This window comes from Mesitornis unicolor, unplaced genomic scaffold (genome assembly GCF_000695765.1).
Source record: "Mesitornis unicolor isolate BGI_N332 unplaced genomic scaffold, ASM69576v1 scaffold8492, whole genome shotgun sequence".
NCBI lineage: Eukaryota > Metazoa > Chordata > Aves > Mesitornithiformes > Mesitornithidae > Mesitornis > Mesitornis unicolor.
In genome coordinates this window covers 34,386-49,397 of record NW_010171225.1, presented here as the reverse complement: position 1 = coordinate 49,397, position 15,012 = coordinate 34,386, and the positions used below count along the sequence as shown (strand labels likewise).

General features: G+C 40.1%; 1 protein-coding gene across 1 annotated transcript in view; it reads left to right on the top strand.

The window, feature by feature from the left end:
• LOC104537162 (carboxypeptidase Q-like) overlaps positions 1 to 14,396 on the top strand; it is a 28,046-nt gene extending 13,650 nt beyond the window's left edge. Inside the window, exon 2 of the mRNA XM_010179967.1 lies at positions 13,902 to 14,396. Coding sequence (XP_010178269.1) covers positions 13,902 to 14,062 — 161 coding nt within the window. The 3' untranslated portion in view covers positions 14,063 to 14,396. The remainder of the gene's footprint in view (positions 1 to 13,901) is intronic.
• The last annotated feature ends 616 nt before the right edge of the window (positions 14,397 to 15,012 follow it).

The following is a 15,012-nucleotide window of genomic DNA, read 5'->3' as shown; positions in this document are numbered from 1 at the left end:
CCTGCCCTAAAAATTGTTATTAGCTCTCCAGCCACCATTGCTTGGAACTGCCAGCAGCGTGAGGAAGATGGGCCCTGATGGTCAGCTCTCGCTCTAGCTGTGCCGGGGTGTGAGCACCACGGGCTGAACATGTCAGGGCTTCTACACTGCTGCACTAACTTGTTTTCTTGGCCTGAACAATTTTAGTCCTCCTAACTTCTAGCTAAGAGACGGATTTCGTTGTGCAACTACAAGTAATTGACAAATTTTAGACCTCTTAATCTTGAAAACATCCCAAATTATACATGTCTATAATTGTAAAACCTTAGTATGTGCTAAATGGAAAGCATTGAGGAAAGTTTATTAGACTGCCTGACTCTTTCTTTAATTCCTAATTAACATGAGTACTTCTTTTGTCCACCAAAACTTGCTGGTTAGATTTTAGGGCAGATGTTAATGTGCAGTCACAATTGAAACCACATGCACTGGATGCTGTTGAAGCCTCCAAGTGCTCTGCAGTTATATCTTTTATTTCAAGGTGCTTGGGGGAAAGAAGGGATCATCACACAGTTAAAAATGTCATTTGCTTTCTTTCTGGTTTCCATGCAGGTCCTCTCTTTCAGTGAGACAAGTAGCTGCCAGGAAATCTCTTAATGATAAAATTGATGTCGAGACATGGAGTAGTATTTTTGAGAACATCATCTTGGTGTCTATAAAAACCTTTTCACTCAGCATACTCAGCCTAGTAACAATTTCATTTCACTATCTCTTGGCTCAGGTAATGACTTCAGGTTTCTAATTAGAGACCGAAAGGGAAGGGACTGTGCGGGGTCCTCAGGGCCTGAGCTAAGAGAGTGCTAGGAAGCACTTCTGCAATAATTTAACAGGCGTGAGAGCTCCTGCCTGTGGAGCCAGCTCTCTTGCCTCTGCTGAAATAGGCAGGATTGTTGCTTTCCCTGCGTCTTCTGTCAGTCATCCCCACCCAGCCATGTCTTGACTTCACCTCCCTGAGCTGTGTGAATCGTGGCTTGGGCCCTTCTCCCAGCCCTCCTTGTGACTTACCTGGGCAAAAATATCTGCCTCCCTGTTTTAGGTGTAGAGCATCCTTTCTGCAGCAAAAAAATAGGACAGCATGCCCTCATCATTGATAGCATTATTCCTTGCCTTTTGCTGCTTTTCTCCATTCCTTCTCTTTTCCTTTTTGATTTGCAGTGCATTTTAAACTCATTGAGACAGGAAAAGGGGTGATTACCTTTCCACTGTTTCAAGAGGAGGATATTCGGCTACTCTATTTACTTAAATAGATGGCTGTAAAGGCACTCTGGGTGCCTCGTCTAATTTCAGATAAGCCTTGGGCTCTCAATATGCGGCACAAGACAGAGTCTAATTGTTGAAGTAATTGCCTTCTACAGCGTGTTTTTCTAAACCCAGAGCCACCCTTGGAGTCGTAGCTGTGGACCCTGCTGGCAACGGTGGGACGAGGTGGCAATCTGTCAGCCTGGGAACAATTTGACTGCACTTACCTGCAATGAGTTACTTATTTAAAATCTCACTTGTCTAATTTTTGACGCTGAAAGGAATATGTTAGAGCAGAAAGTTTTCCCTTCTTCGCTCAATGCATTCTGATTTCAACGGCTGCATTTCTGAAAAGTGCTGCTTTTTTTTCACCTCTTCTCAGGAACCTGATAGCAGCTAAGGCTGAGGTTGGGCTAACCAGGACTAATGAGACCTGCTCATTTTCCTTCTGTGTCAGTTCTTGTAGGAGTGGGAAATGGAAGGTATTCAACCAATAATCATGCAAGACTATTTTGCAGCGATAGATCTTAAAGAGAGAAAAATCAGCTTCCTCTTCTTTTTTTACTATCAAATGCCTGTTAGTTTTAAAGTGAGGATGTAAAAGTAAAATAAATATTGGCCAGAGTATTAAAAACTTTTCATTCAGCTGTTATTTTTAGATAGCACCCTTAATTCCAGTTTAACTGAATAGTCATTGCAGTCCTTTGAGTTTATAGCATGCTGTTCTATTTAGCAAGTGCACATTTGTCTCCTGTAAGGTCTTAAATTATGTGTGGGTTGGTAGATGTAGATGTAGATGTAGATGTAGATGTAGATGTAGATGTAGATGTAGATGTAGATGTAGATGTAGATGTAGATGTAGATGTGATTGCTGTGTAAAAAATCTTGAATGTATGTATTTGAAAGGATCCAATTGTCCCATCTACTACTCTTTTCCAGTGAAAACTGACTATTCTGAACTTTCTGATAGACCAAGATTCATCAGTATTCTCAGATTTCTCTTAATGATGAACATCATGAATAGGGAACATTTTAATTAAGAAGTGTATATTAGTACAGTAATCAAAAGGAAGCCAAGTTGGTAAGGCTAGAGACATAAATCAATCTAATTTGGGTTTAATGCCTTGAGTGCCTTTCTAATAGGATTCGGGTTATGAAAACTTGCATTTGGGGAGCCTCCTATTAAATGCAAGTGTAGTAATGCAGAGATTAAGATTTTTTTTAAGGAATGGGTTACATTATAGATTCTCTCTGTTAAAATAATTTTAATATTTTTGTAATAATCTTGCAGAGATCACATCACTTTTCCTAAGCTACTAACGGTCATGATCACTGGCTCTTTTTCTGCTTTGCATTAGTCTATAGGTGGTGTTTTAATGTAACACCATAAACAGCTTTACAAGAGGGTGTTTGCACTTGATTTCTTTGACTAAATTGAAATCCAAGTGACTGATTTATTCAGCTGTAAACACTGTTTGAAATTTTAGTGTAGTCACAATATATCAGAAGGATGGTAGGGAGATTTTGAACTAATAGAAGTTTTCTCAGTGCTCAGCATTTGGGGCAGCTGGACACACTGGTGGCTTATTCTGCTTCTTTAAAGTTTCACCTAGCCAGTTTTTACTTTCCTTGTTTTAAACGGGGCCTTCACCCATATAAATATAATTTGAATGAAAACAAACCCCCCCTCAAATTAATAAGGAAACAACATATTCAGAGAATATGAGAATGCAGTAAGCCAAGGCAAATGTAGTGTGCAGTCACTGGTAGCAGTGAGGCTCTGTTGCTGAAAGCAAGCAGGTTAACCTTTCAACTTAAAATTAATCATCAGCTTCTCCTGGTGTTCTTTCTAAGCTTGTATGGCTTCTGTTTCACTCTTAATGTATTTGACAAGTCACTCACTGTGGTGGTACCGTGACAAAATAGCTATCACAGCAACTCAAGCACACCGGTTGGAAGAACCGTGCTAGTTGGGACATTGCTTTATCTACTGTCTTCTTCTAGGATTAGTTCTGCTTTCTGGATTTGCCAGGGCCCATGTACAGTCAGACACTGCAGAGTCAGAGCAGGTGTGTCCTTAAAGGACAAAAATCCTTTATTTTCCCCTTTTCTTTTCTGAATAGGGCCCCATGTATTTTCATGAAACATTAGACCAGAGTCAAATTCTGAGATTGCAGACAACAGTGTTGCACCAGGTGTCTTCACTGTCGCTTTGTTTTTTGTTAAAGTATTCTTTTTCTTAGCAGCTTTGCTAACAAAAATAGCCAACTTATTTTTAAGAACATTGAATCATTAGTCAGAATTGCTTATTTTCCTTCATACTGCTTTGTGTTCACAGCCCATGGGACAATAGGGAGGATTACTACCACAGCTTTGTTTCAGAAATGGCTCAGACCTCCCAGATCTGAACAGCCTTGAACCCCGAGATAAGATCAGATCTGAACTTTGTTTCTAGTACCCTCTCTTATTCTGTTAATAATGAACTAGATAAATATACACTGGTTTGTAGATCAAATGAAAGAGCTATTTAATCACCAGTATCTAGAGCATCTAACATTTATTGGGAAATAACTTGTACTGGATTAAAACTCAAGTATGCATTAATCAGAGTAACAAAAGATGTTCTGAAGTGTATTTTATTGTCATAGTTGTAGTATTCTTCCAGCCTTGTCTAATGGTCCTACATCTAAGATCTACCATGACCTTGAAGAGTTTGATAGTCTCAATGGGCTATGACAATAAAGAGACAGTAAAAATCATTGCTTATCCTGTTGGTGTGATTGTATAAATGCACAGTTGCTGTTTATGTGATATAAAATATAATAGACTTGTAGTTTGCCTAGGATGTGTTTTACTTACAGTAGGGACGCTCAAAACCCCAGTATGCGGGTCATTCTCACAGTTCCTGCTCCCCACATCTGACCTCCACACCGTCCAGGGGGTGCCTGTTTCCACCGGATTTCTGGGGTGGTTTGGAAGCTGTTGGTACAGGGTGGAGCAAGTGGCCACCGCTAGGTGATAGCAGGAAGCGCTTTGGGTAGCAGAGGATGGTGAAGAAATCACTTCAATACTTTGGCTATCTAAGCAAGTTTGTAACAACATCTGCATGGTGGCATTATACAGATAATGTAGAGATATACAGAAATGCATTTGGTTAGGAAAGATGGTTTACATGGGTCCCAGTCTTATAAAGTATTTCACTTGACTCTTGTGCCTGACATATAAAGCTTAATGGCACTAAAATAAATCACATGCTCACTTTAACTGCTTTGCATTTAACTGAGGCATAAACAAACACATGAAAAAGAATTCTAAATTAGAGAAATTGTCAATTTTGCAATTACTTTCATCCCTCTTACACAGCATTTAAAAGAGAATGCAAAATGTAAAGGATTTGTAAATCTGACAACCAATTTTAAACCTATCAACTTTGCTAAGTAGTCCCTACATAATATATGTAAACATATGCCTCATTTTTTAAAAAGCGCAAATTAACTAGACTATATTAAAATGTACAAAAGATAGGCATATATATATACAGACATCTAACACAGGTGTATAACCCTTTTAAATTGAACTGCCCAAAGTAGAGAATCCCCTAAATAGGACTCTCTGAATCCCTGAACCAGGGTGGTCACAAAGCCAAGAAAGCAGCTGCTAAGACAGAAATTACAGAAGTAATGGAAGAGTCTGTGTAGCTTTTGAAGAAAGAAGTCATGCCTCACCAATCTAGCAAGGTTTTTTCAGAGGAGTTTGTAACTGGTTTTGTAGTTGGATCTGGTCAGCAAACTACAGTTGAGTCTTCAAAAGCTCCTGGATCAAAGACCATTATAGAAATAAGCTACTGTGAGATAAGAGGTATTTTACTCTTGCAGAGTAATACCTAATTAAAAGAAGGTAGAAATCAATTCTTATTCTTCATAATAGAGAAAGGCTTTATTTGGCTGCCCAGCCACCTTTTTTGGCACTTTGAATGTTCACAAAACTCAACGTTAGCTGCAAAGGGAGTGAATTGCAAGAACAGCGAGTTGGTAAAGTTTGCTGATGACTACTTCAAATATTTCACATCAAAACTGGTGCTGACTGTGAAAATGTGACAGTAATCTCATAGTAGAAAATGCCTAAGCAATACAACAGCCAGTGACGTTTTTTGTCAGTAAATGCAAAGCAATGCAATGTATGTGATATGCATATATAACAGATCCATGTGAGTTATTTTCAAGAAGAATGACCTGGGAATCATGGATAATTGTCTGAAATCGTCAACTCAAATTGTCAGCTGGTAATAAACAGTGTTTTGTGCAGTCAGAGAAGGAAGAGACAAGAAACAGAAAGCATCTATAGGTAATGTGTTGTGGTATGCTCAGTCCCATCAGGAGTCCATTCTCACATTGGTATTTGCAGGCAGTATTGGACTTCTCATCTTGGGAATGGTGAAACACTATTAGAAAAGGGAGAAGAAGAATCTCCAGCAGCCTGCATCCTCAGAGATGTTGAATAGTTTCTGGATGAGGAGGACTCTTCAGATTAGGAAAAAGCTGCTGAGTCAGGATGTGATGAAAGTGTATTAAGCTATTAATGTTATGAGGAAGGTGAACGAAGAAAAGCAGGGTGCTACTACTACAGCTCACAAAGCAAGAACCATAGCGTACACACATGAAATGCTCAGGCACACCGTGCATTGCCACAGGGAGCTGTGGTGGGCAGAGGTGTAAATAGGTTTAGAAATGGGACTAGTGAGACTGTGGAGGATCTCTTCATCCCAGGTAGGCAGCTTGCAGGTGTGGGGTCATGTTTGGCTAGTGCCAGCTAGGGAGACTCACCCTTTTATTTTCTCTTTTTAAAAAATAGAGCCTTGCTGATTTAAGACAGGGTGGATGAGTAGAAGAAAAGCTTCCAGTGCCTTCTACTGTTGAAGCTTCAACTTATTTTTTTTCCCCCAGTTATGGGCTGTTTAAGATATTATTTTGGAGTCCAATCAACCTGTGCTCTATGGAGTAGAATGGCTTCCTTTCCTGACACCTTATTTCACAGGATTTTATGTGCGTTTAGATTGAATCCCCAGCTGTCACCAGTCCTCTGCCGCAATGAGTGAAAGGTTAATGCATTGCAAAAGTAACTGTGATAATCCTGAGCTGTGATTTAGTCTGTTTAGTGTATCCAGAGGATTAATTCTCAAATGAATTAAACAAAACAAGAAATAATGCACACTTTATATTGTCTCCCTTACACTGTAGTCTCATTTAATTAGCCACTGAAACAATCGACTGAAAGCTTTCCCTCTGCCTTGTTGTTTGAATCATGAATTTTAAAGACTTTTGAGAGAATGACTCAGGAGGTGAAACAGCAGGCCACTGATGTTATTTATAAGCTCTGTACTGGAAACTATTTCAGTGTCTGTAGCCATGAAACTCAAGCAACTTAGTCTGTAATTTCATCATTTGAGACTAAATGACAGGAGAACTAATGCTGTCAGCGCCCCACTAAATGGCATTAGCATTCTCCTTTGCTTCTGCTTACTTGAAAAATGGATAATGAAATAATTGGCATTAGCCGGCTATCAACTACAGGTTATCCCATGAAGGAAGAGGTTAATATGTGTACCAAAATACATGTGATACCTGTCTACAATAACTGGGTTTTCATTATAGTAATAGCTCTGAAGACTGCGCTTAAGTGAGGGCAGCTCACAAAGCGTTGGTGCAAGCAGCCAAGCACTCCACGAGGCTTGCAGCCCCAGGGATGCTGTGACTCAGAGGGAACCTTCCAGCCATTCCCATCCCATCCCAAACATAGCTACTGTTCCAGCAGGTTTACTCCCTGACCACTTAATATTTGTGACTTTGCTGAGTTTTAGAAAGACACAAAGTGAAAATAAAAAATAGAATGAGAAATCGTGTTTCTGTTCATATCTTTCCTCTGTTTTTTTCTTTGGTAGCTCTTTGACACATATGCTTTGAAAGAAAAATCATGTGTCTCCCCACCTCTGCCCTGCAGTTTTGGCCTTTCAAAATGTCTGGGGCAGCAAAGCTCCAGCTATGAGGAGAGGCTATTGATTCTGTTACTGTATGGACATAAGTGCACCCCTGCATCGCCATTTCGTGGAGTATAGGAGCACAAAGCTGAGTTAACACTGGTGTAAGGAGGAGAGTGCTCTTATCTTCAGTATTTATGCTTTCCTGGTACATAGCAGTTTTTAACTGCATAGAAGGTTGTGATGTGTCCCTTTGCCTCTTTTTTCCTGTTTCTAAGTACTTGATGTAAAGGAGAAGGACACATATATATCATCAGGTCTTTATTTCCAAGTCATTGTAATTTTTAGTGTATTCCTTAATAGTGTAATTGGCATTAAAAAGGTCTGAGATTGGAATAAACTTGATAATGAACTAAAGGAGTCTTTCTTGTTCCTTAAGGAAAAAAACAGGAAACAAAAGCAATCTTTAATAGATGGGAAAAATAGGAATCTGTCTTTTGTAGCCAGGAAAATAAATGCAGGAATAAAAATAAGGTTTCAGATCAGATGTTTGTGTTGACATCTTACTACAAGCAGTACCTTTGATTGTATGCAGATTTGTCTTGACAGGGAGATGAAGCTTGAAGACATAGGTACTAGGAAGGTGCAAGAGATACACACGTTATCTTGCAAAGCCTTTCTTTTAACTTCATCAACTTTTGGAAATGTTGAGCAAAATATCCTTTGTTAAGGCATTTCCAACTTTGCTGTTACGACGAAGTACAGCTTGCTCACCAGGGCACCGGCCTAGGCTCAAATATCTGGCATCTCTTCCTTTCTCAGCTGCTGTGAGAAAATGAATGTGCCGTTTCATCTCTGCATGCCACTCTCATCCTGCAGTCCCTCTAGTCTGTTTAGAGTGTATGTTCTTCTGAGCTGGAGTCTTTTTTATTTGGAGTGGTCTGTATGCTGTGTAAAATAGTGGAGTGGCAATTCTGTCATCTCCTCTAGGGACTATTGTAAAATGAAACCTAAAAAAAATTACATTGTTGTAATTTATTAGCATATTAACTTCACTATATATGGCAACTTACATGTAGAGGTCAGTATCCCAAAGACCTAACTGCAAAATATTGAAGACACAGTGCCCTCAAGAGAGGTTATACAAACAGTCAGGAATTTCCCATCGTATTTGGAAGTTTCAAGGAATAGTTGTGAAGTTGACTTGAAAGCAAAGACAACTGGGAAGCTGTTGATAGGGCTGTACAGCAAACATCTACTGACTTCAAAACTCACATTTGGCTTTCTTTGGCAATTCAATGCTATTTGGGATATAAAAAAGAGAAGAAATAAAATGTAGAGAGGAAAGGAGTGCAAACTATTTTACAGTGAAACAATACTCTGAAGTTACTATATGTTCTCCCTTTTGAAGATATCTGTGTTTTATGGAAACTGCCTTTGTAATCATTCTGATAATCAATAACTAATTTTCCAGCCATTGTTTGCACAAATGACAATAATTTTAATGCTTAAATATCTGGCAATAGAACTTAATACTAATAATGATTTATCACAGCAGTGCATATGAAGGCAGTAGTGCCTGATGGTGATTGACGAGACTCAGTGGTCATCATTGACACACTTACCATTAATTTTGTGGTTCATTCATCCTTTTGCCTCAATAGCAGCATCACATCTTCTTAGGCTGGCAAGAAAAAAATGTGGCAGACAGTTTATTAATGAGTGAAGAATTTATGTTTAATGCGGACATGTTGCAAGGCAGGTAAATATTCTGGTCATCAGCTAATTAATGTTCACACTGCATTTCATGCTGAGATTAGCAGCTAGAAGGGATGGGCTGTTTTTTTCAGAATTCCTCAACATCTGCGTGTGGATTTTCATCAAGATACTCTTACACAGCTGATTACTGAAAATGCATTGTCAGTATCAATTACCAAAGCAGCTGCTTTTACCTGCCTTATACAGGTAAAAGCTCAAGCTTTCACAGCTCATCAAGCTGTGTATGAAGTAGCTGGTTATGCAGAGACTTGTTAAATGACATCAAGACATGAATAAGCTCAAATTGAAGAATTTGTTTATGGTGTGTCAGTTATAAGAGACATCAAGCAAGGTCAAGCAGGGTCAGCTGCAGCAGGTTGCCCAGGACCATGTCCAGTCACTTCTTGGTTATCTCCAAGAATGGAGACTCCACAGCCTCTCTGGGCAACCTGTCCCAGTGTTTGACCACCCTCTCAGTAAATAAGTGGTTTCTGGTGTGCCGATGGGATTTCATGTGTTTTTGTTTGTGGTGATTGTCTCTTGTCCTGTCAGTGGGCACCACAGAGGAGATCCCAACTCCCTTTTCTTCATTCCCACACATCTGGTATTTATACAGATCTCCTCTCCAGGCTGAACAGCCCCAGCTCTTTCATACTTTCTTCATATGAAAGATGCTCTAGTCCCTTAATCATCATAGTGGCCCTGTGCTGGACTCCAGTAAGGAGCTCCAGATGGGTAGGTGGAGCAATGCCATTTCTGGAGAAGATGCCCCTGGCACAGTGGCACAGGAGGTAGACTATCTTCCTCCTGCTTCATGAGGTAGCCACCATCTGGGGCTAGGAAACAAGGTCCTGATAGCATGTTCGTGACAGTACCTCGGGCAAGTCACAAACAGAGAGGGTAGCAGGGTTGGCAGCAGTAGCAGCAAAAGGCTGACAGACAACAGTTGTTCTGTTTCATTGTTGCTTTGATGGGAGAACCCTGCTGTAATTTCCTGAAACACACATGTGATGCTACTGAATAGTGGAGTACTTGGCCCCAGGAGCTGCTCTGGACATGAGATGTATCTTCTCTGGCCTCTCCGTCAGACCCATGCGAAGGGGTCCCACTAGGCACTTGAGGGATCACAAGCAGTGCTAGATAGCTGCTGTTAGGTGACTGAACAGGACCACTGTACTAGAGAGGGCTTCCTGTCACTTTGTAATGGAATGATGAATTATCTCTGTGTTATCTTATTGAAGCTGTAAATGATTAATTATTTTCAGTTTTTAATTTCCAGTATTTTTGATGCATTCAAATAATAAGTACAGCATTTTTGGCAGCGGTTTTTAACATTCTCTGTTTCCATGCCACATCATCTACTACATCCAGCTAGAAGCAGTTTCTCACTGAATTCCTTATCGGCCAGCAGTCTTCCCCATGTGATTTGCATCAGACTGAAAAAGGACCATTAAAGAGGGTTTGGCAAATGTCCCTTTTTTCTTTATGGGTGTTCTTGCTCTGCAAACACAAGCAAGCAGTAAAACACATAGAACTTGACAGTGGAGCACCCAGCCCATCACTTGTTTTTATGTTTGTGTATTGGTTCCACCTAGAAATCAGAATTAAATGTGTGATACATACCTATATAACACCTCCCATCTGAGGATTTTTAAGTACTCAGACATTTCAGACTCTTTTAAGGCTGTATGCTGTCCCATTTCTAGGTGGCTAGCATGGAGACAAGTGAATAATTTATAGCAGGTTTATGAGACGTGGCTACTCATCTGTTTTACTTGACTGCTGACTTATGTAGCTAGCAAAAATAAACCTCCATTTGTTACTGGCTATGGTTCCTGAGGGAAATGTTACGTAATAACAACAAGAAAAATCTTTAGATCAATTTCAGGTGAAAGAGCAAAACAGTTACCAATCAGAGTTTTAAAATTTGTATCTGGATGAACTTCTTTCAAGCTTCTGGAAGTGGCATGTTTGGCTTTCAGGCAAATTTTGTTTGAGAAGGGTTAACAATACAGTGTTTATCAAGGATCCAGTTTGCTCAGCCATCTGATGTACTTTGAAACCTGGCTGTTTGAAGCATTATGCAGAGTTCTCCTCTCCCTGCCCCTGCCCTCTGTAGGATGGCTGTTTGTCCTCACAGCATTGCTGCTTCTGTTAGTTTTTTAGAAAAGGGGCTGTAGAATCCCACAGACTTTATTTAGGTGACCCAACAGGAGTGCAGTCTGCAGCGCCCTGCATTCCCTCTTCATGGTCGTCTGCAGGGGCTGATCTCAGTCCTGGATGGATTTGCTGGCAAAGGGGCACTATTCAGTGTCTTGTCACAGCCTGGCAACCTCTGGAAGCCATAAATATCTCTGGCCAGCTAACATCAGCACAGAGGAGTGTCAGGTTTGGAGCAGGAGACATGAAAATTACTTGCAATCATATCTGTGCCCCAGGGTGTTTCATGTCTAGAGGCCTGTGTGTGGGCCCTCAGCTGTAGACTCTCTTGTGCTCATAGCCAAGAACATAGATTTTCACTTTTGTTTCTAATTATGTAAGGTAAAACTGCTTTCTTAGGGTCTTTTCCTTTGTCTCACGAGATGTTTACAGGTCACTGACTTCAATGCTAGCCCAAGACATGAAAGAGACAGCACGGCCAGTTTAGGAACCCTTCAATATTCTGTCTACTCACACACTCTGATGTTTCTTGTGCAGTTATTGCTCGATGCCAAAGTCAGATAACTTTCTGATTTTTAAAATTAATTTAAAGAAACAAATCTGTTTCAGCACTTCAGGGAGTTAAACATTACAAAGCTGAGGGTGTTTATCCTTGTTCAGTTCACAGAGATAAAATACTCTGTAAATCTGTAGTTACTGTGATTAGTGAAATGTCTACAACAAATTCTAGGCAACTACTTTTTATATTGAGTCTTTATAAATGTGTTCACAAATCATAATGGGTTTGCCCCAGTGGCTTAACTTGTAATGTGTCTGTAGTGCAGAAGTCCTTCAGTTAAAGAATTTGTCATAGTTTAACCCTTTTATGGTTGTATGTATTTAAAAGAATTCAGAATCAAATTTTAAAAGTGAATATGAGTTGACATAAATTCAATGCTAAAATTATTGGAATATAATTCAGCACCTGTGGCCTACCCAGTGACTCGTGTGGGATTGCATTGCTTCAAGACAGTAGGAAAAAGGTCTCTTAAGATCAAGAAGAGCCTCTTAAAATATAATCAATCACAATACTGTATAACCATATGCTACAGCATTTGATCGTTCTGCACATCATCTCTCTTATAAAGGGATCTTCATCTTGGATGGAATTATAAAATGCATTACCTTTCTTCTTCTTTAAAATAGCAGTGAAACAAGCAGTCCAGGTCAGTTCCCATTACAGCAATAGATACATGCCTGTTAACTGCAGTGAGAGCCAGACTCTGTCCTGAATGGCTATATGAATGATCAAAAGATGCATATTATAAGAATGTACAGTTATGCTATGAGAAATTTTGCTTTCGTTCTCTTCAAAGGCTTCAGGCATCTCAGGGAAACCAAGAAAAATCATAGCAGTAAGTCTTATGAGCACACATGAGTTTATCAAAGCCCTCATCATCTGATACTGATTTTCACTGCATGTAAATAAATATACGAATAATTTATTTACTTCATTTCTATAATCAAACAATCCTGGGTTATTTTCTGTCTTACTTGGCATGGCAGGAGTAGTCTCAGTCTGTTTTTCTGCCTGGGACCCATAGCTTTTACTCCTGAATTCACATCAGTGCTTGTTCTTTGGGTTGAATGACCAAGCAAGGAGGGGGTCCTGTTGTGCTAGGTGGGACCTGTGCACCTCCTAGCCCCAATCAGAGGACAGGCCAAGAGAATCAATGCAAGGGAATTGCAAGCAGTGAATCAGTGTGGTGGGGGTAAACACCACATTTACTTCTTTTCAAAATTTGGTGTGGAGTTCTGTTATGATGGGAGGGTTGTTGAAATTAAAACAAAGCAGATGAAGGTTGATAAAACCAGAGAAGAAGAGGCAGAAGTAATGAACTGGGAGAGAAGAAATTGCAAGGGGATGGGCAGTCAGAGAAGGTCTGAGAATGCTCAGAGTGAAAACATCCTGCTGGTGTCTCTGCTGCAGCGCCTGGTGGGACAGCAGCTTCTCATGCTCCTCTTGGCTTTGATTGGCCTTGGGGCCTTGAAAGATGCCTCACCAGAATTATTTCTGCTCCCTGAAGCCCATCTGGCTTGGGGAAGAATAGTCCTTTCCCTGTCCTTGTGCCCCCGGAGGGAGTCAGTTGTTCCTGAAAAGGGCGAACTGTGGTTTCACCCAGCTTGCTTCTGCCCTGGCTGATGAGGACACCTGACTGCAAGGGTAATGTAGTCCTGGGCCATCTGGGTTACTCCAAGTTATCTGGAAAGCTTCTCTGAGACAGCGCATCCTTGTGATGAACAGAGGCTCAAAAGCAGAAACAAATTCCAAAGCTTTCCCCAACACAAATAAGAGCAAAAAGAGGATACATAACTCAGTTGTAACTCATCATTGGAGCAGTGGGATGAAGAATGGGGGAAACGCTGATGCATGTGGGATTATTATAGGGATTTTCCTGCTTGAACTCTGGTAGTCTTAGAGGAAAATGGATGTATACTGTTGCTGAGGAAATGAGTCTCCCAGAGTAAGGTCAGCTTCTCCCCGGTGTGAATTTCTGCTGCTTTGTGCTCACTCAAATCAATTAACCTAAAACCTACAAACAGCACAAGCCACGGCTCCTTGCAGTTATTATATGGAACTTTATACAGTTGCATGTGGATTTAATCATAAACAGTCCAGGAATTAATTCAAGTTTATATTCCTCTTTAAATATTTGTATTCCTATAATGGACTATTGCCCATTTTTCTCTGTAGGTGCCAGCTTGCATGACGACATCAGTAAATACTTCTGGTTTCATCATTCTCAAGGGGACACGATGACAGTTCAGGATCCAAACCAGATGAATCTCTGTGCTGCTGTTTGGACTGTTGTCTCCTATGTAATTGCTGACATGGAGGAGATGTTGCCAAGGTGATAAAACAGCAAGAAAAGAGATTTCTGTTCTTCAGTCAAGATTGTGAGTCCACTAATGCATGTGGTCTACAGCTGTAGGAAATTCCATTATTCACCCTGATTTTGTGCATTATTATGTCTGTTTTCCTTAAAGCACATGCTTTTTTACACATTCCTGTTTCTTTTGCTGTTTTGATATCTTCCATTTGTGATTTTCACTTAAAATTTCTTTTTTTAAGTACTTTTCAAAATTCTGATGAGGATGTGATACCTCTTTGACTATGATATAATAATTGTTTGTTATGCAAAGTGTATGCAGCAGGAAAAATCTCTCAAATAAATTTGTTGCATCAGAATAATTATTGTATTGAGTTAGTGTACACATTTATGGGTTTGTTTTCTGTCTTTCACTCTATGAATTAAAATTATGTACTACTAATAAAACAGCCATTTCTTTTTACTCTCTTAAGATAATGCTGTTTCAGGTTATAGGACAAATTAATCTTGGCTGTTTTAATGGTGGTATGTGGTAAAATGGTCAAACAATGGTCAAAATGCTAAAATAATAGGGCTTTTGTAAGTTCATTCAGCTCCCACTATTAAATTGTACTAAAGATTGCTTCATGTGAGACTCAGATAAACCAGGACAGAGGACAGGAAGCCAACCACAGGACTCCCAGATCTCCTGTGTTTCTTCAGGCACCTCCCCATGGAAAGCTGTGCGTGTCCTTTTCTTTCTGATGGAAGACTCACTGTACTGACATGAAGTGGCAGTTTTTCTCTGAAATGCCATGATGTTTCATAAATGGCATCACAGCTGTGATTTGTGACCTTCCCTACCTGCCAGCTGATATCCAAACAAAGTGTAAGAGCAGATTTTGATTCAGACTGCTGAAGCCATTCCCAGCCACCCTTCTCTTCCAGGGATGCCCTCCCCTGCTGGAAGCCAGGCGAGAGATTGCTGACACATGC